Source organism: Mirounga angustirostris, unplaced genomic scaffold (assembly GCF_029215605.1).
Source record: "Mirounga angustirostris isolate CCGP_5_RB_7025 unplaced genomic scaffold, mMirAng1.0.hap1 SCAF_5, whole genome shotgun sequence".
NCBI classification, from domain to species: Eukaryota; Metazoa; Chordata; class Mammalia; order Carnivora; family Phocidae; genus Mirounga; species Mirounga angustirostris.
The window spans coordinates 20,162,590-20,183,971 of record NW_026991713.1 but is presented as its reverse complement, the minus strand read 5'-3'; the positions used below and the strand labels follow the sequence as shown (position 1 = coordinate 20,183,971).

The 21,382-nt window shown below is 38.1% G+C and overlaps 1 protein-coding gene across 2 annotated transcripts in view; it reads left to right on the top strand.

Annotated features, from left to right (window-relative positions):
• Positions 1–2,339: 2,339 nt before the first annotated feature.
• UTP20 (UTP20 small subunit processome component) overlaps positions 2,340–21,382 on the top strand; it is a 101,888-nt gene continuing 82,845 nt past the window's right edge. Inside the window, exons 1-12 of one of the 2 annotated variants that reach the window (XM_064590741.1) lie at positions 2,340–2,551; positions 3,480–3,560; positions 6,480–6,546; positions 6,672–6,804; positions 7,685–7,873; positions 11,166–11,247; positions 11,924–12,061; positions 12,743–12,898; positions 13,470–13,616; positions 13,700–13,834; positions 15,048–15,125; positions 16,782–16,960. In XM_064590741.1, coding sequence (XP_064446811.1) covers positions 2,507–2,551; positions 3,480–3,560; positions 6,480–6,546; positions 6,672–6,804; positions 7,685–7,873; positions 11,166–11,247; positions 11,924–12,061; positions 12,743–12,898; positions 13,470–13,616; positions 13,700–13,834; positions 15,048–15,125; positions 16,782–16,960 — 1,430 coding nt within the window. In that variant the 5' untranslated portion in view covers positions 2,340–2,506. The remainder of the gene's footprint in view (positions 2,552–3,479; positions 3,561–6,479; positions 6,547–6,671; positions 6,805–7,684; positions 7,874–11,165; positions 11,248–11,923; positions 12,062–12,742; positions 12,899–13,469; positions 13,617–13,699; positions 13,835–15,047; positions 15,126–16,781; positions 16,961–21,382) is intronic. The other variant, XM_064590740.1, reaches the window with a different exon arrangement.

Sequence of the window (21,382 nt, the reverse complement as noted above, 5' to 3'; positions counted from 1 at the left end):
ACCATCACAATAATACAAATATTGCAATAAAGTGATTCAAATGAATGAAAAAAAGATCTTGCCATTTGCAATGACATGAATGGAACTAGAGAGTATGATGCTAAGTGAAACAAGTCAGAGAAAGACGAATACCATGTGAATTCACTCATATGTGGAATTTAAGAAACAAAACAAATGAGCAAAGGGGAAAAAATAGAGAGAGGCCAACCAAGAAACAGACTCTTAACTATAGAGAACAAACTGATGGTTACCAGAGGGGAGGTGGGTGGTGGGATGGGTGAAACAGGTGATGGGGATTAAGGGTGCTGTATGGAAGTGTTGAATCACTATTTTGTGTACCTGAAACTAATATTAGACTGTATGTTAACTAACTGTAATTTAAATAAAAACCTTAAAAAATACTTTACTGAAAAAAGATGCTAACCATCATCTAAGCTTTCAGCAAGTCATAATCTCTGATGACAGATAACTCTAACAAATATAATAGTAATGAAACAGTTTGAAAAATTGCAAGAATTACCAAAATGTGACACAGAGGCAGGAAGTGAGCAAATGCTGTTGAGAAAATGGCACCGATAGACTTGTTTGACACAGAGTTGCCACAAACCTTCAATCTCTAAAAAAGAGTATCTGTGAAGGGCAATAAAGTGAAGCACAATGAAGTGAGGTATGCTTGTATATGAGGATCATATAATGGGTAACCATGCAATACGTAACTTGCAAGTGTCAGTTCTTTTAGTGTCCTTGATTTTCATTTTTCTCTCCATTCCTTATTGTCCCATTAACTCTATTACCAAAAATAAATAACAGAGAAAGGAAAGGACACAATTATCTGGGGGGTGATTTTAGCAATAGTTTGGGAATATTGCTTAGAGTGGGGGCTCTTACCTTCAGATGACTGCAGACTTCTAATTTTCTGAAATCATCTATGCACTTTAGTGTGAACGACTTTATTTGCTCTTTTCTGAGGAGAAGATCTACAGCTTTCACAGAGATCTGTGATGCATTAAGGTGAAGAACCACCTAAAGAAAAAAAAAACAGCTTACTGGAAGCCAGCCAACTATTGGGCACTTCTATATTTTATTATTAAAAAAATCCATGAATGCTATGGAGCCATTAAAAATACTTACAACCCCGTGATGACATAGAAAATACTGATGTCATAATGCCAATAATAATACGAAAGTGTTATACCTACTTCACTTCTTCACCCAATTTCCTCCACAATCCATGCATATTTTGCTTCCTTTCTTCAACACTGGACTGTACTTATCAAGGTCACCAGTGACCTTCACCTTGTCAGATCCAGCAGCTCCTTTCCTAGCCTCAGCTTCCAGTATAGTTGACCACGGGTTCTTCTTCCATGCCAAGACTAGTCTGTATCTACCTCACTGGCTCTCTATCCCATTCTCCTTCCAGTCCACTGCTAAATGTTGGAGCACTCCAAGGTCCAACTGGGTCTTCTCTTCTTCATCCTCCTTTTCATCACTCTCTCCCTAAATGATCTCAACCAGTTCCATGGCTTTAAATACCCAACATGGCTCAGCAGTGAAGAGTATTTAAGGCATTTAAGTCACACCTCCAGCCCTGACCTCTACACTGTGCTCTGGGCAGGAATGTATTCAGTTGTCTACTTAACATCTCTCCTCGTGTAAGATGTAAGAATCACACTAAATACTTCCAAACCCAATTATATTAATATTATTATTGTCTGTCTTGTTCAGCTCACAGAACAGGGCATGGCCCATAGTAGATTCTCAAGAAATACTTGTTGAGTGAGTAAGTGAAAAAAATATACATACAACCGTTTGTACAATTATGTTTCACAACATAAGAGTGGTAGGAAAAACACCGAAATATTAACTGACCGCACATGAAATTATAAGATTTTTTCCCCTAAAATTCCTTTTCTACTTTTCAATTTTATTTGGACAGGGAGTGGTTAAGAGTATCAGACTTTGACGCTCGGAGACTTCTGCTAGACTGCCACTTACCAGCTGCACATCCCTGCTTTCTTCGCACGCCAAAGGGGTTTAAAAACACGCTCCTTAATTATGTTCACGTAGCGTTCGCAATGAGTTTTACTATGAAATTATTGATGTAAAGAGCTTTGCAGGGTGCATAGCTGAAGGGTAATGACTGTTTGCTGACAATGCTGACTGGCATGTTTTCTTTTATAATAAAAAGACACATTCTTCCTAGAAATTTTTCCTGAAACGAGAACAAGAACTCCACGCCCGCGCCTACGGCGGCTCTCCGCTCCCCCGCCGGGTTTCCAGGAGGCTGCGCCTGCTCTGTCGCTTCTTCCGCCCTCGTGATCCGCCCAGTCCCCTCCCCGCCTTCAACATGGCGGCGCCCAGGGGCACAAGCCGCACGTGATGAAGTCCGAGCACCGGGGAATCGGAGAGAGCAAGCAAGTGTGCGAGCCAGTTTCTCTCCGTACCGTCTGTTGCATCCCTTCGACCTCCCAACTAGGTCCTCGCGGCCCCCTGCCTCTCTGCAGCCATGAAGACAAAGCCCGTTTCCCACAAGACCGAAAACACGTACCGGGTGAGCAAAGGAACTTGGGCCCAGAACAGGGGTGTGGGTCCCTGCTGCCTCAGCCTTGCTACTAGGTCTGAGCGGGACTCCCGGGGCTGCAGTGTTCTGGGCCGAGCGTGAGTCCGTTATTTGGCAAAGGAGGGAGATTTTCCGGGTGTAGTAAACATGAGGTGGGGAAAGACGTCTGGATAGCCGACTTCGCCCGTGGTTTGTGGGGCCTGACTTGCCTGGGAGTTCCCTTGACGCAGAGTGAAATTCATGATCATAGATTAACTGCTTAGGAGATGTTCTCCACTGCTCTTTCATCCATAAAGATCAAATTGGGCGAGCCGGCGGGAGGAGGTGAGTGATTTCCAGCTGATGGCTGTGACATCACTTTTTGTTTGTTCCCTGAGAATTCCTTTGTTACTGTACAACCGTTTGTCTGTATGTGTTTAAAACACTATTGTTGCAACGACTTAACCAGATCCCTGTGCTTGTAGCGGGTCATGAAACCTAACACATCTGGCGAGGCCACATCGCCAACTTTGACCTGGTCCACCACAATCTAGCATGGAAATTTTATTTGAAATGACACAACTGAACTTCTGCAAATACGTTCATGGAAGTATTTAATTATTTTCATAAAGTAGTGCAGGGCCTTTAAGACTATGTCTTTGAGTTTGTTTTTACACTTTTGTGATTTATCAGTGATGTCTACTTCTAGTTACAAAACACAATTATATATTTTATGATTGATTGAAAATACAAGTCTGAAATTGCAAGCAAAGCATACCGGTATTTGTAATGATAGTACAGGAGGAAGCTTATTGAAACTTTAAACTTTCTGTTTTCACAAGGAAATTGTCAACATGTGATTATTATACAGCATTCAAAACAGGGATTCAAGATGTGATAAGTATTAAATGGTGATTGTATATTAAATATCCCCCAACAGTTCCTTACATTTGCTGAACGACTGGGGAATGTGAATATTGATATTATTCACCGGATTGATAGAACTGCAAGCTATGATGAGGTAAGAGAACATTATATTAGCCAATCTTCAAGTATTCATAGTTGATTTTTTAGTCTCTCCTCTTAGTAGAAGTGAATTGTTTTTTAGGCCATTCCTTTATGAACATGAAATGCATTAGACCTGTGTGATCTTATACAGTAGCTACACACAACAAATTAAATGTAAATTAAAGCAAAATAAAAATTGAAGGGCTCAATAGCCGTATGTGGCTAGTTGCTACAATATTGGACAAGTGCAGATATGGAACATTTCCATCATTGTAGAAAGTTCTGTTGGGTGATGCTGTGTTAGACAGTTAACGAGACACTTAGGTGGCTTCTGTGATTCTAGCCTCTCTCTTTCCCATGTGCATTCTGAGCTCTGCTGCAGATTCATATGCCTGAAGCTGCAATTTTAAAGAGACTTTGAGCACATCACTTCCCTGGGGCTTAGTTTCCTCCTTTATAAAAAAAAAGGGGGCTAAACCACATAATTTTTTCCAGTTCTAAACATGCTCTAACTCAGTCACACCTCTACTTAAAAATCTCGTTTTGCTACGTGAAGTCATTATTTCTCTGTTAGCCTTTTAAGGTCCTGTATATCATGCCTTTAACTTAGGGATTCAACTTCAGTTCTTACAGTTCTTCACTTGGCTCTAGTCAGACTCTGCTCACTGTCTCTTTGGCTGCCTTATCTCCAGTTTGTGAATGTAGTGTGTTGACTGAGGTGATCTGGATAAGCGCATAAGCCTTTGGCAACTCATACTGAAGGAGCCTAACCTAAATTCCTTGTGGGTATAGGGTGGGGTGTTGAAAAGGTAATGTAGACAAGATGAAAGCTGAATTGAGTCTTGTTATTTATATAGGTTTTAGCATGGCAAAGAAGACAGAAAATGCTGGTTCAGGCTGAGAGAGAAGCCTGTATAAACAGAGGCTAGAAAATGCATGTCACATTCCAGAAACTGCAAAACATCTCACTGTGGTTATAATTGTATAGGTGATGTTTATGTGTGTTGATGATGACTGGGGTAGTGGAGGGACATAGCAGGTGAGAAATAAAGCTGAAGAAATAGTCAAGGAGCATAGAGGACTTCATATGTCAAGCTAGGTTTGCATTTTATCCTGAAGCTATGGGATGTCATTCTAGGATTGTAAGGATTGTAGGGCAGTGAGTGCCTTGATCAGGTCTAAGTTTTAGATCTTTCTGGCTTTAATGTGGAAGAACGAGCAGGATTGGAGTCAGGATAACCAGGTGTGAGGATATGGTAGTCATCTAAGTAGCAGTCAAGAGGGAGAGAAGGAAAGGATTCCAGAGATACTAAAAAAGTAGAATGGATAGGTCTTGTGACCTGCTGGTTATGAAAGGAGGAAGGGGATTAAGGTTTTTGGTTCTAACAACTGGGTGGTTGAGAACGTAACTTACCAAGATAGATTTATAGGAAGAGAAGCACAGGGTTGGTTCCATTTGGGGCTTGTTAAATTTGATATACCTATGGCCATCCAAATGATGGATCTGGAGAAGTACAGGTAACTTTGGAGGTGGAATTACAGATTTAGCATTCAGTATATGGTTTGTGGGCCACAGGAGAGATAGATGGGTAAGAGATAGAATGTTGAGTTAGTAGAGAAGAGAGCTAGGATAGGATCTTGGGCTGGATGGTCCACAGTGGTCTCAATCACATTTGACTGGGGCATGTTAGTCTTGGTTGTCCTCGTCTTCTCTTACTCTCCAATAGGCTTCTTTTCATGATGGCAGGTTCTTTTCGAGAGAGAAGAAAGCAGAAGCTACAAAGCCTCTTAAAGCCTAACTTTGCCGATTGCAAGATCATTTCCGTTACACATTATGGTCAAAGGAAGTCAGAAAGCGAGGCCAGATTCAAGGAGTGAGGAAGTAGACTCCATCCCTTTGTGGTAGGGGCTGTGAATCACAATGCAAAGGGAAAGTGACATATTTTGAGATTGTAGAAGATTTGGCATGCTGTTTGTGTGTATACTAGTTTATATTCTCTCTCCATACATACACACACACACGCAGTAATAATTTATTGATTTTACTTTTCCAAAGTACAAAGTGATATATACTGTGATAATAAAGAACATGATAACATATTGGTGATCTTAGAAAAACCTGTTATCTCACCCCTCCCATTCCTTATTGTCAAAGAAACTAATATTGACAATGTGGTATATATGTATCCTGTACTTTTCTCTCATATAATATGTGCAAATGTGTGTACTTATAAAAAATTGGTTCCTCCTATGTACTTCACTATATTTCTTGCTTTTATCACTGTGGGGGTTTATCATCAACATCCTTCTAATTCAATATGGATGTAACTATTTTTAATAGCCATATAATATACCTTAGTATGTGTGGGCCATAGGTTACATTAAACATTTTCCTGTTGTTGGATATTTAGGGTGTTTGATGTTTTTCCCCCACTACAGTAGAGCTGAATAAACATCTTTATACTGGTATGTTTGTAAGTTTTATAAGAAATATCTCTAAAATGGGAATTGATGGGTCAGAGGACATACCTGGCTTTTTTTTTTTTTCCAATCTTAATAATTGCCAGAGTACTTCCCCACAAGGTTATAATTCATATTTCTAAAAGCAAAATGAAAGAACTGTTAAAAGTCAGCACATTTTTTTCCTGGGCCTAAAATTGTAGAAAACAGAAAAAAAATTTTCTCCTTAGTGTGACTATTACATAGGTTTTAGAGAATTATTTGCTGCAACCAAATCAATAAAATATTGTTTTTGTAAATCATGTGCCTATATTGTACAGCTGATTGCTTTTTAAGTGTGTTAGTTAATGCCCTTTAAAAGAAATGTTTTTAAACTCTTGACTCTTATCATTGTCTCAAGGTATATCATTATTATTTACTTTGATCATAGTTTTTGAATTGCCTAATTAATGGACTGCTTTAATCTTGGCAGGAAGTTGAAACCTACTTTTTTGAGGGTCTGCTGAAATGGAGAGAATTGAACCTTACAGAACACTTTGGTATATTCCATTTTGTTCCTATTTTATTCTCCCATCATTTGCACTTTATGTGTTTAAAACAACTAAATAGTGGTATGGTAGAAAAGCAGAACCTATTCTCGCTCTCTCTTTTTTTTTTTACCCAGGCAAATTTTACAAAGAAGTTATTGACAAATGCCAGTCCTTCAATCAGTTGGTCTATCATCAAAATGAGATAGTTCAGAGTCTGAAGACTCACCTGCAAATCAAGAACAGTTTTGCCTATCAGCCCCTTTTGGAGTAAGTAGTATGTTGAGAGAAAGCTCAATAACGCTTCCCTGAATTTTAAGAAAGGTTGTGTTTTGGGGCGCCTGGGTGGCTCAGTCTGTTAAGCTTCTGCCTTCAGCTCAGGATCCTGGGATCGAGCCCCACGTCAGGCTCCCTGCTCAGCCAGGAGTCTGCTTCTCTCTCTGCTCCTGCCCACACTTGTGCTCTCTCCCTTTCTCTCTCTCAAATAAATAAATAAAATCTTTTAAAAAAAAGAGAAAGGTGGTTTTAAAGGGCACTGGGATGTCTCAATCAGTTAAGCGACTGCCTTTGGTGCAGGTCATGATCCCGGGGTCCTGGGATTGAGCCCTGTGTTGGGCTCCCTGCTCAGTGGGGTGTCTGCTTTTCCCTCTCCCCTGTCCCTCCCCTGCTTGTGCTCGCTCTCTCCCATGCTCTCTTTCTCTTTCTTAAATAAATAAATTATCTTTAAAAAAAAACTAATAAAGGTTGTGTTTTATGGTTACATTTGCCTTGTATCTGGTATTTGAATTTAAAAACAAGAATTTACCTTTTCTGTTAGATCAGAACATTAGTGCTTTGCCAAAAAGCAGAATCTTTGCAGTATCCTTTTTTTGCTTTTGTTTTATACATTTAAGAAAACCCTATTTTTCTTTCACACTACAGGAATGACTGAGCATAACTTGTGATGAAATGCACCTTCTTGCTCCAGCCTGATTTCTTTGCTAAACTCTTAAAATGTGAAAAATGTTATATATCTCTTAAGACTTGATTTGAAAGGTTTAATTAATCCTGTGATCACAGGCAATCTGCTGTCATTTGTGAAATAGATTTGCAGTGTTTGTTTTTTGATATATATGTCTCAATCAGTTACTTCTACTTATTTTTAATCCAGTTTGGTTGTACAGTTGGCACGAGATCTGCAGACGGACTTCTATCCACATTTTCAGGAATTTTTCCTGACTATCACCTCAATCCTGGAGACTCAGGACACAGAGTTACTAGAATGGGCTTTCACCTCACTGTCCTATCTTTACAAGTACCTGTGGAGACTAATGGTGAAGGACATGTCCAATATATACAGGTGACCCTTTTCTCTCTCTAATACGGGTTTGGTTTAGGGGTTTTATCGTTTTTAAATATTATTTTACCTTACTTACAATTCAGTGCTGTTTAGTAAATTTATAAAGTTGTGCAAATTATCACCATAATTAGTTTAAGAACATTTCCATCATCCCCAAAAGATTTCTCAAGTCTGTCTACAGTCAGTCCTGCTGCCCACTTGCATCAGTTTTGAGAGCAAAAGCAATATACACGTGTTAAATATTCAAGATTGCCTCTGTGAAAATAACTGTATGCTTGTGCTTGAGGCTCCTAAATAGGACAGTCCTCCTCAGTAATGAAATTTTTTAGCGTTTAAGTTTCAAGTTTTTGTTTTTTGGTCAAGTGCAGTCTTCATCAATACTGACAGCCAGGATTTCTCACTCCCACCCCGTATTTAGTTAAAATATGCACAATACCCATCATGTATACCTGCTGACATGGCTGCCTAACTTGACATGTTTTTTTGATTGTTTTTTCCTTGGGTTCTGTCTGACTCCACACTGCCTTTCCAACTCAGTCTCTAATTATACGAAATTGGTTCTCCAGCCAAAGTGGTCCATAGTCTAGTCTATTAGTCTGTATTGACCTGATCTTCTCTTATCTCCAGCTCCTAAAATCCTGCCTCTGGCCATCAAAGCCAAGCTTGGTTTTCATAACCTCCACAGGTATTTCTGGGCACCTTAGCCAAAAAGCTTTTTATTCTGAACCCCTCTGGCATTTTATACACTTACATCACACAACTTATGTTATAATTGTTTGTTCACAGTGTAATGATGTGTTTTACAAACCTGTGAACACTTCAAGAATCCAGTCTTAAATGTCTGCATTTACCCAGCCCCTTAATATTAATTAAGCCCAAAGAGATACTCAGGAACATTGTGAGCAAATGTGGACAGGGAAAAAGGATGAATTCCATAGTTCCTTTGTGTTTAAGAGAAAGATTATTTATAATCAATTTCAGTCAGGGACTTGATCAAATTTTCCCCTTGGTTTACTGATTATTTCTACATACTTTAATTGCCACAGGAATATGAAGATTAATGCCCTCCTCCCAAATACAGGTGTGGGTGTGGGATAGAACTGTCGATTTTGTTTTTGTACCACCCCCCTTCACCCTACCCTTCATTGAACCACTCTGCCCTCTACCCTACTTTGAACAAAGAATGAGAAAGAAATATTTTTCCAGTCTTTACTAGTTCTCTGTGAAACTTGGTAAAATGTATTAGAAACCAAGATTACTTCATTCAAAACCAGCAACATCTTAGGGCAATGTACAGTAGTCCCCCCTTATGTGTGGGGTTTATGTTCCAAGACCCCCAGTAAATACCTGAAAGCATAGATAGTATTGAACTCTATATGTGCTATATTTTTTCCTATGCGTACATACCTGTAATAAAGTATCATTCATAAATGCACAGTAAGAGATTAACAGCAATAACTGGTATTAGAACAACCTTTAGTAACAAAAGTTGTGTGAATGTGATCTCTCTTCAAAAATACCTTACTGTACCGTACTCACGCTTTTTCTTGTGATGATGTGAGATGATAAAATGCCTACATGATGAGATGAAGTGAGGGGAACGACAACGTACGTGTTGTCTCATAATGCTGGGCTCCTGTCGATCTTCTGACCGTAGTCAGTAGGAGGAGCATCTGATTCCAGACTGCAGTTGACCATGGCTCATGGAGAGTGAAACCACAGATAAGGGAGGGAGGGACTACTGTATAGCTTATTTGGGATCATGACCTCTGTTGTTACTTTTATATCTCCTAAGTCGGGCTTTCCAGTTCTAAATATATTTGCTCTCAGTGTGACATCTTCAACAGCCTGGCTATTTCCACTTAAGTATTACTGAAATCAGAGTCAATACATTCCCACTCAAAGTAACTCTTCATCCATTCATGTGTTCAGTAAACATGTACTCTCTGCTAGGCCCTGTTTGGTTGCCCATTTTCCAACAGTGATTCCATTTTTCTTCTCATCAGCTGAGGCTTGGTGTCTTAGAGGCATTTTTGACCCAATTGTCTTTAAGGACTCCAAATCCTCTTGATTCTGTTATTCAGGTACTCAATTCAGTGAGTGTTTATTGAGCCCTGCCTATGTGTACGACACTTGAGATACAATTGCAAATAAAACAGATAAAAATCCCTCTCTGTGCAAAGTTTACAGTTTAGCAGGAGAACATCTTAGGTGCATGCCTGGCGTGTGCGAGGAACAGCAAGGAGCCATGGTTGTGGGGCAGTGTGTATAAGCGGAGAGTAATTAGATGGTGCTACATTGTACTAGTAGGGTCCAGATCATATAAGGGCCTTGTGGGCACTGTAAGGTCTTTGCTTCCGCTGCAAGGACTCTTGAAATGCCTCTTGGGTCCATCTTTCAGCATTTCCCTCTACCATAAGCCTCTTTCATGCCCTTGTTTGCCCATGCTCACATGACTTGAGCAGCTTTCTAGTTGGACTGCCAGCTCTTCTTTTATTTCATCCTGTATACTGTTACTAAATTACTCTCTCCGAAATATTCATTTCTCATTCAGCCAATATTTATTAGTACCTGCTGTGGGCAAGAAAGTGCTAGATATCAGGAGGATATGGTAAAAATAGGAGACCATGCTTAAACCATGTCACCCGTTTACACAGTGTGATTGTACAAGTAATTATTTAGTTATAGCTACGTGTCTATGACCTTGAGAAGGTTGCTTGGCCTTTCTGTCTCAGGCTTATTATCTGTGGAACCGGGATAACAGTACCTATACTCCATGGGGTTGTGTTGGTTAGAGGAAGTAACACAGTGAGTGCTTACACAGATGTAAGCTAAAGTCTAAATTCCTCTGTTTGGTGTTCAGAGCTACCTGTTTACCTGGGCAGCTTTATCTGCAGCAGCCATCCCCAACCCCAACACCCTTTTTCTCTCAGATGGACTAGCTTCCTTGTCCTTTGACTGTGATCGTTTCTGCCCACCCTGTGTTTGCTCTTGTTTTTATCTCTAGTCAAATGCACTCCAGTACCCACCTGAATTCTTCTCATCATTCAGGAATCCCTACAAGTTTCAGCTAATCATGGAGTCTTTTCTATAAGACCTGCACCACCAACCCTAGGATTTTTCTTTTCTGTTACCTTCATCTTCTGTCTTGGTAATTGAACAAGATTTAAACCATTTGCTTTATACTTGCCAAGTATTCCTTGCATACCTAGTACAGTGTGGGGCATATAGTTGACTTGGAGTGTATATTTATTAAAATGTGATTAAACATGTCTTGTTTTCTCATTTATAGCATGTATAGTACACTCCTGGCTCATAAAAAACTACATATAAGAAATTTTGCTGCTGAAAGTTTTACTTTTTTGATGAGAAAGGTTAGTCTGATATCTTACATGTTTATTGTTCATTAATCCTCAAGAATCTGATGAACAGAAACATATTTTTTATAATGTGTGTGTGTGTGTATATATGTATATATATGAAGAAACCTTCTACTATTTTGAATTTATCTCATCATTAGGTTGTCTTTGCTCACTAATGTGAAATAATTTGAGTCACTCTTTTATTGTCACTTAGGTTCTCGGTTGCTTTCAGTGTATGTATATCAGAAGTGCCCTCTAATTCAAGTCAGTAAATATATGAATGGTGAGAGTAATAGAAACTTTTATGACAATTTCACAGAAGAAACTGATATCATAATGTTGCTTGTATTTCCATAGTAAATTTTGGAGGGTTTTTTAATGAAACAGAAACGCTGGTATTAATTTCTTTTCTACTCATAAGTATATGATTTACTTTAAAAGATAGAATGTTGCCTTGTGTAGTTTTTCTTGGCACAGACCTTTATGTTATTTCACTGAATCAGTGTTGTGTGTGAAATTAGAAGTGGTATGCTATTATAGTAGTTTGAAATCACTCTAAGTGTCTCTTCCTTTTAGAATTTTATCCTAATTACATTTAACTATGAACCTGTGGAACAGTAAATAACATGTCTTCATTTGGATTTGTTGTGTTGTAAATACAATTTTCCATTTGCACTTTGTGTTTTAGGTTTCTGATAAAAATGCACTTTTCAATATAATGTTTCTTGATCTTGATGAACATCCGGAAAAGGTAGAAGGAGTTGGACAGTTGCTCTTTGAAATGTGCAAAGGAGTTAGAAACATGTTTCATTCCTGTACAGGGAAGGTAAATGACCAGGAGGATATTTTGAGTCTGTGTGAAAGAGATTAAAAGAAAAATAAATTAAGATTTATGTAAATGGGGGCGCCTGGGTGGCTCAGTTGGTTAAGCGACTGCCTTCGGCTCAGGTCATGATCCTGGAGTCCCTGGATCAAGTCCCGCATCGGGCTCCCTGCTCGGCAGGGAGCCTGCTTCTGCCTCTGACCCTCCCCCCTCTCATGTGCTCTCTGTCTCTCATTCTCTCTGTCTCAAATAAATAAATAAAATCTTTAAAAAAAAAAAAAAAGATTTATGTAAATGGTATGGAGAGAGGATAGTCTGGAATAAATAAAAAGCACTAAGGGGGGGAGCATTAGGGCTTTAATAACAATGCTTACCTAGGCTCTAGGTGATTAGGTATGTTTACTTATAAAATCATTGCTATTTTCTTTATCCTGGATCCTAGAAGGTAACATAAATTGATTAATGAGCGAGGAGTGAGCAGTTGGATGGTAAAATTCTCCATCCTAGTTTGGGGAAATTCCTTTTGAGACATGTTAACCATCAAAGCTGCCATATCTTTGATTATTCCAGATCAGATTTTAATATAGCTTAATCAGAGTGGGGAATAATCAGTGGGAAATAACAGTGTAATACTTAAAAATAAGAGTGTACATGTCCATTTTAATGATTATTGGGTTCCCACAGGCAGTGAAGCTAATTTTACAAAAACTAGGACCAGTTACTGAAACAGAAACTCAACTACCATGGATTTTAGTTGGAGAAACAGTCAAAAACATGGTCAAATCCACTGCATCCTACATCTGCAAGGAACATTTTGGTACATTTTTTGAATGTTTGCAAGTGAGTTCTAATTTTTATGGATTTGTGTGTAATAAGGAGCCCAAGAGTTGATTGTTCTTACTCTTAGTTTAGCAGACCACCGCTGGAGACTATTTTATAATTGTTGTCTTTATACTTTTACACACATAATTAGGATTTCCCTCCCCTTTCTTCCCCCTCTCTATCCCCTGTACTTTTTTGATATTTTGAGATGTAGTAGACCATGTGGTTAAGAATACAGCCTTTGGAGCCAGACTGCCTCTCTTCAAATCTTGGCTTTGTCACTGACTTGGGAAAGTTACTTAAATCTCTGTTCCCTGTTTTTTTTTATCTGGTGGGACTATGAGACAGTAATATTCTCTACCTCATGGTTGCTATGAGGATTGTGAGTAAATACTTATAAAGCACTGTATAAACGTGCACTCAAAAATATTAGCTGTTTTTATCCTTAGTGATTCCTGGTAAATGTGTCTTTCTTTCAAAATAAAAGTGTGAAAATTTGAACTGCTTCACCCAATACTTTTCATTATTGGATTAACAGATGAGTTTGATATTTTATAGTTATTCTTTCTGTTAAATTCCCCATTGGCAGGAATCACTCTTAGATCTACATACAAAAGTAACCACAACTAACTGTGGGGAAAGTTCTGAACAGATAAAAAGGTTGTTAGAAACATATCTGATACTTGTGAAACATGGGAACGGATCAAAGATAATCAAACCTGTCGATGTTTGTAAGGTGAGTTCCCAGCTTCACTTGCTTAGAGTCTGTTCATTAAAAGCTATTGCTAAGTGTGCATTGTTTTTTCTTTTATTTTACAGGTGTTATCTCAAACATTACAAATAGCCAGTCTTTCTACAGCTTGCCGGGAGACCCTCTTGGCTGTAATTTCTGCTTTGATCCTGGGTGAAAATGTTTCCTTGCCAGAGACTCTTATCAAAGAAACCATACAAAAGGTAATTTACTTCAACAGATATTAATTGAGTAGTTAATAAGATATTTAGCATTGAGTAAGCCTCCTGGGGAATACAAATGAAGTGTGGCAAAGGCTCAGCCTTCAGGGAATTTATAATCTTGTCAAGGAGATGTGAATTGCATGCTATAATAGAAAGAGGCAAAACAGTGTGATAAAGTAAATGAAAAATACTCAACAAACATGTATAGCTTACCATGTACTGGGTATGGACTAGGTATTCCAGGGTGGACATTCTGATACCTGTGGTTTTTGATTGTTAGGGAGGTGGGGCCCTGGAAGTGAGTTATTATAATCTGTTGAATTAATCTATTGATGTCATATTAAAACATAATGATTCATTCTGCCTGGGGTTGAGGGACAGAGAATGCTTTCCAAAGGACTTATATTTGGGATAGTCCTTGAAGTTTAAGTATCATTTGCCAGTCAGTGAAGGGGTTAAAAATTCCTGGAGAGGGAACAGCAGAAGATGCATCAAAAAGTCCAGAAATGGAAAAAAAAGAAAAGTCCAAAAATGTATGCCACTGGGTACAAGGACACATGAGGAGGTTTGGTGTATATCAGCGACGCTCTGTTTGGCTTTGTGAAGTTAGGTTGGGTTTTATCCTGCAAGTAGTGAAAAGCCCTGGAGAAATTTTAAGCAGGGTAATGATTTGATAGATTTGCATTTTAATAAGTTTAGAAGATGGCTTGTAGGGAAGTGGGATTGAAAATAAAAGACCAATTAGGTTCCTCCTAGACTCATGCAGTGCAGCAGTATATAGTATGGAAAAAGGTATAAAATAGTGCTGCTTTCCCTTTCATAATTCTCTGTCTCTGGGAAAGAACTGGGCAGCTCTTAGGCAGAGCCCTGCATCAGCACTAGAAACCCAGTGCCCCTAACATTTGTAAGTAAGTTCTTTCAGCTGAAGGGCAAGCATTTTACAGAAAACTGGTTGAAGTGTGCCTGCCACTCCCTTACTCCAGCTACTTTCCCAGGGAGAAGGGTTCAGTGCCAGTGTCTCACACCTGGATGTGTCCCTCCGCACAGTGGTCAATTCAGCAGTCGTTATTTTTGCCTCTATTAACTTGTATCAAGCGTCCCACCACTTCTTGCTTACAAGTTAGAGAACTTTGAAGGCTTAAGATGTTTTTTATTTTCAGGAATGGACAAAGTACTCTCTGTATACTTAATGTTTTTTACCTGTGGTCCACAGATTTTTGAGAGCAGATTTGAAAGACGTTTAATTTTGGATTTTTCTGAAGTTATGTTTGTTATGAAGCAGTTTGAGCAGGTGAGCAATTAAAGTTTTGGATTTGTTTTGTTATCAATCTGTCAAGATAAAATAATCAAACTTAAAATCCTATGATTTTTCTTTGAGAGGAATAGAATAAGTATTTGACGTTTTAGTCTATGATTTTTAAAGGAATTACATTTCAGTTTTAGTTTACAAGTAAAACTTTATTCCATATGCTAGGGCATTGAAATGACATTAGATAATCAACTAGTTTTTAAATAATCCTTTAGGAAGTTATAGAACCATGTAGTAAAATTGAAAAAAGACTTTAAGGAACTTTTATGTGAGCTGGAAGCGTAGAAAATAGTTTCTGAAACATTTGGATTGCAGGATGGTTAGTAATGCACTTCATTGCTACTAAGTAAATACCTGATGTAATAAGGTAGAAATCTTTCCCATTAAATCCTGCGTTTATTTTATCCCTATCCCCTCCCTTCTGTCCAACATTTGCCACTCCTTGTAACTGATCTCCCATAGCATACTTCATGGAAGCCTGTCTCTGTGTCTGTTCTCTGATTTCCCCTTTAATCATTAATATATTCTCATTTGCTTCGAGAAAAACCTTTTTCATTCATATCCTAGCCCTTTTCCTTCCTGTCTAATGAGAGCCCTTTACCTTGCTCTGGTTTTCTTAGCAACTGCATCTTTTCCTTCTCCCCTGTTAACCTTTGTGGTCTTTTTATAAACATCTTATTTTTATCAGAGTACTCTTTGTATGTAGTTTTAAAAGTCAAGCAGGACTAGAAGTTAGCCACTTGATTTCCACTCCCATCTTCCTCGCCGAGAACAACCACATCTCTTGGATTTTATCTATTTTTTTCTGTTACTTTATATTTTCTAATCATTCAAATACACTGCTTTTCCTTGATTCGTTAGTTTTAGTACTCTTCTGTAGATTTCCTCCTATGGTGGATGGGTTCTGGTTCTTTTTTACCTCTCATCTTCTCACTGGAGTTACATCATAAATTTTGGTTGGATTCCTGTTCACCATATAATTGATCCTTCTAAACGAGTATTTTATATTTACGTTTCCTTTTTCATATACCTTTTCATTTTTCCTGAAGTTATAGATTGCCTCATTCTTTAAAAACTGGAAATTATTTTCCTTGAATACCTGGTCAGTGAGTCTGTCTGCCAACAGCCTTTCACATGTTAGAAAATTTAGCAGCGCAATTTTTTTTTTTCTTTCCTCCCCTAGAGCAGTGCAAGTCTAAATGAGTTGCTTTCTCAGCCCACCGCACAGATGTTGTAATAGGACTTCCTTTTGCTTTTCTCCTATTTCCTGGGTCCCACACCTTTCCCTTGTTTTAGTTTACTCTCTTATTTTGATGGTACACTTTTTCCAGAGGTGCTAGAGAAAGGACAAATGGAAGTAAAATTTTGAGATTTAGTACCTTGGAAAATGTATTCATATTGCTAGCAAGATAAGTGTAGAACTATAGATTTTGTCATTTTCCCTCAGTTTTTTAGGCATTGCTCCATGGTCTTCTAGTTTTCATTGTCTCTGTGGAGAAGAGGTCTCATGCCTTTATGATTTCTGATCCTGTGTTTATGATCTATTTTTCCCTGTGTGGAAGTGTTAGAATCTTCTCTTCCTTAGGTGTTATGAAATGTATATCTGTTAATAAATGTGATTTCCTTTCTTATTTTTAGCTTTTCCTACCAAGCTTTCTCTTGTATATTGAAAATTGCTTCTTGATTGATGAGGCTGCTGTCAAAGATGAAGCTCTGGCCATTTTGGCCAAGCTCATTCTAAACAAAGCAGCACCTCCCACTGCTGGCTCGATGGCAATTGAGAAGTACCCCCTGGTCTTTTCACAACAGACGGTGGGGTAAGTTCTAAGTTTTTATTCCCTGTAATGTTGGTAAGATTATCCACTTTATAATACATAAGAATGCTGTAAAAAAATGAAGATCTCTGTATATTAACTGGGGAGATGTCCATGATATATTGTTCTGTGAAAAAATGAAGTTGTAGAATAGTTGTTTAGTATGATCCCATTTTGCAACGTTAAAACAGAAAGTGTAAGTAAGCATAGGAAAAGACATGGAAGGATACGTAAACAGGTTAACCTAGTTAATGTCAGGAGGATGGTATGTGAAAGAAAGAGGTGACTGACTTTTTTTTAATCTTTTATTTTAAAATAATTGTACATTCACATGCAGTTGAAAGAAATAGTACAGAGAGGTTCTGTGTACTCTTCACCCAGCTTCCCCTAGTGGTAACATCTTGCATAAGTTAACTGCGATATCACAACCATAAAATTGACATTTTTCAGATTTCATCAGTTTTACATGCACTCATCTCTGGGTGTGTGTGTATCTGGCTGTATGGTTCTATGCAGTTTTATCACATGTGGTAGATTCATAACCACCACCAGAGTCAAGATACAGAGCTGTTCCATCACCACAAAGATCTCTTGTGCTTCCTTTTAATAGCCACAGTCACTGTGATGCTCTGCTCTCCATTCTTAACCCCTGGCAATCATTAATCTGTTCTCTGTTTTTATGATTGTATCATTTTAAGAATATTATATAAATGGAATTAGAGAATACACCTTTTGAGATCAGCTTTCAGTCATGCAGTTCCCTTGAGACGCATCCAAGTTGTGTGTGTCAAGAGTCCATCCCTTTGTTGAACATCTTTTCGTGTGCTTGTTGTGGAGTCGCAGCCCATGGCATGGATGTAGTGTCGTCCATGTAATGATTCACTCGTTGAAAGATGTTTAGGTCACTTCTAGTTTTGAGCTAGTATGATGAATAAAGCTGTTACGAACATTCATGTACATAACTTTTTGTTGCTCTGAGATAAATGCCCGAAAGTGGAATTGTTGAGTTATATCCTAAGTACATCTCTCGTTTGATGAGAAACTGCCAGCAGTTTTCCAGAGTAGTTGTGCCATTTAATATCCCCACCAGCAGTCTGAATGACCAAGTTTCTCCGCATCCTCTCCAGCATTTGGTATCATCACTGATTTTTATTTTTTGTCAAATCTAGTAGGATGTAGTGAGATCTCATTGTGGTTTTAAATTGCATCTCCTTAGTGGCTAATGGTGTTGACCATCTTTTCCTGGGTTTATTTGCTATTTGTATATCCTCTTTAGTGAAATATCTATTTGTTTCCTTGGCCCATTTTGTAACTAGATTGTTTCTTTACTGTTGAGTTTTGAGAACACGTTATCTATTCTAGACAAAGATATTTTTTGTCAGATAAATGGGTCTGCAAATATATTCATTTAGTTGATAGCTTGTCTTTGTTCACTTAAGATTTTTCACAGAGCACTGTTTTAGATTTTGATGAGGTTCAATTGACCAACTTTTCTTTTATGGATAATGCTTTTGATGTCAAGTCTAAGAACTCTTTGCCTAGCTGTAGGTCCTAGATATTTTCTCCTACTTCTCTAAAAGTGTCATAGTTTTATGTTTTACATTTAAGTCCATGGTCCATTTTGAGTTAATTTTTATATAAGGTGTGAGGTTTAGGTCAAGTTTCTTTTTTTGCCTGTGGATGCCCACTGTTCTGGCAACATTTGTTGAAAAGGCTATTCTTCCTCATTGAACTACTTCTGTACCTTTGTCAAATCAGTTGGGCATATATGTGTGGTTCTATTTCTGGGTTCTCTATTCTCTTCCATCGATCCATGTATCTATCCTCCTCTAATAGAGACTGTCTAAAAATAAGTCTTGAAATCTTGAAAAAAAATTTCTCCCATTTTATTGTTCCTTTTTGGATTGTTTCAGCTATTCCTGGTCCTTTGCTGTTCTATATAAATTTTAGAAGAATCTTGTCTATGTTTACAAAAAAACCATGGTAGGATTTTGTTTGGAATTGCCTTTAATCTGTAGATCAATTTGGGGAGAGTTGACATTTCCCTAAGGATACACAAACTTTTAACTTGATGTCAGGAGGATGGGAAGGGGAAGAAAGAAGTGACTGTTAACTTTTAGATTATATACCTTTGCATTGTTTGAATTGTTAAGAGAGCCATGGATTACTTTCTTAATTTCATTAAAAATAATGCATACCCTGGGGCGCCTGGGTGGCTCAGTCAGTTAAGTGTCTGCCTCCAGCTCAGGTCATGATCTCAGGGTCCAAGGATGGAGCCCTGCTTCGGGCTTCCTATTCAGTGGGAGATAGCTTCTCCCTCTCCTTCTGCCTGCCACTCTGCCTATGCTCTCTTTCTATCTCTCTGTCAAATAAATAAATAAAATCTTAAAAAAAAATAATTAATACTCTTTAGAATTGAAAAACAGGGTTTATAGAAATATGTGAGGATTCTGATTATCATTTTTCCAGTAGTTGTGGATGTGTTTTTAGAAATTATTGATTAGGAAACCAGTTCCCTTATCATTCCTATGTGTTTATACTTAAGTTTCTTATTTCTCTGGGATTTGTTAGACTTGCTGCATTTGGGGTTTGCTTTGGGGCAGTAGGAATAGATGGACATTCCTTGAGTTTTTGCTGAGTACTCCGCTTTGAAGCATCACATCATCCCTTGAGATGGGTGTCATTGTCCCCACAGTCACACAGCAGAGTTAGTTTTTGATTCTGGATCAGCTTGAGATTCTGGAGGAGCTCGTCTTCTTCACATGTTGCTCTTCTGCTGACCTTAAAAGTAGCTTTTTCTATCAAAACATGCTAATAGAATCTGTTGGTTTTCCAGTTTACTGAGCTCTGATTCCTGAGGAATGAATAATTAGTAACTCCTGTAGAATTATTCCCTTGGAACTTTCCTCTTGATTGCAACACCAAACCAACTCCCAACAGGTATATTCCTTGTATGTAACTAAAACTGTAGGTTCTAAGCAGTGGGAATGAAGCTGCTTTGTTGGCCTGTGTGAGGCCATCTCAAGCATCTCAAATCCTCCTTGAGATATGTCCTGATAAGAATAAATAAATAAATTGAGGCATATTAGCTTAAGGTAGGTACCACACCTTCTGTGCTCTTTCCCTGAGAAAACATCCCTCTGCAGCTCCCACAGAGATAGGATATATGTGAATGGTCACCTTTGTCTGAATATTCTTAGTAATACTCCATCCACCTGTCTTACAGATTTGTTGTGAGACTAGAAAGAGATAATAGATGTGAAAAGATTCTTTAGAAGATACATTTATTCTATCAGTTGACAAATGCTAATTGTATCAGGCACTGTTCTAGGCATTGGTATATAATAATAAAAACAAGGTTCCTTCTTTTTGGGGAGATGACATTCTTGGAGTGGAGGGATGTGACAGATAACAAATAAACAAGATCATTTTAATGATAAAAAGAAAACTAAAACTAGGGTGTTGAGAGGGAGAATGAATGGAGAGGCAGTGTGACTCCTCTCCGGGGAGGGGACCTTTGGGCTGATTGTAATGATGGGAAGCATCCAGCTTTGCAAAGATCTAGTTGAAAAGCTTTCCATGTGGAGGGAAGACTTAGTATAAAGGCTCTGGGATAGGAATAAGTTCAGTATGTTTGAGGAACCAAAAGAAAGCCTGTGTGTGTACAGAGCAGGGAGCAAGGAAGAAGGTGGAATGAGAGGACATGAGAGGCAGGCCAGCATCAGATCACATGGGGCCTTATAAGGTTAGATAAGGAGTGTGGATTTTATTGGAGGAGCTCATTGGCAGGTGTGATGAAGTAGGCAAGCAATGACCTGCCTTTTTTTTTTTTAAAGCATCTCAGTGTTTTCTTGTAAGATTTTTGTAGATTGTTGAGTCTTTACTACTAGAAAGACTATATATCAAGGTATAGTGTCTTTCAGAAATTGTCAGTGAAATTAACTAAACTATCTGTTATAATTTCCAAACATTCAGTATCTTGATAAGTATGAAACAAAAAAGAATAGAACTTTTTAGTTAATTTTCATGATAATAGGGACACAGGACTAAAAACCTGATCTTCCACTTCTATTATGTAACAAGTTAACCAAACTGGACATGGGGGATAAATTATTAAAACAAATCATTTTACTTACTGTTTCTATGACTTTTCTTTCAATTAGATTTCTGAGGTGTAGTTCATTGGCAAAAGGGAAAAGAGGCAAACAAGAAAAGTGCCAAAGTAACAGATACCTAAAGCCAAATGTCATGTCAGAAAATGTCATCGAGTAAACATTTATGAGATTAAAGAAGCAGAGGCAGTTCTAAAACATAATCACTTTAGTGACATTTGTCAAATTCACCACTATGTGCAACATCATTCTATGTTTGTAAAGTAGTAAAATTTGTGTCAAAAAGGAAAGGGGGAATATAGGAAGGAAGTCC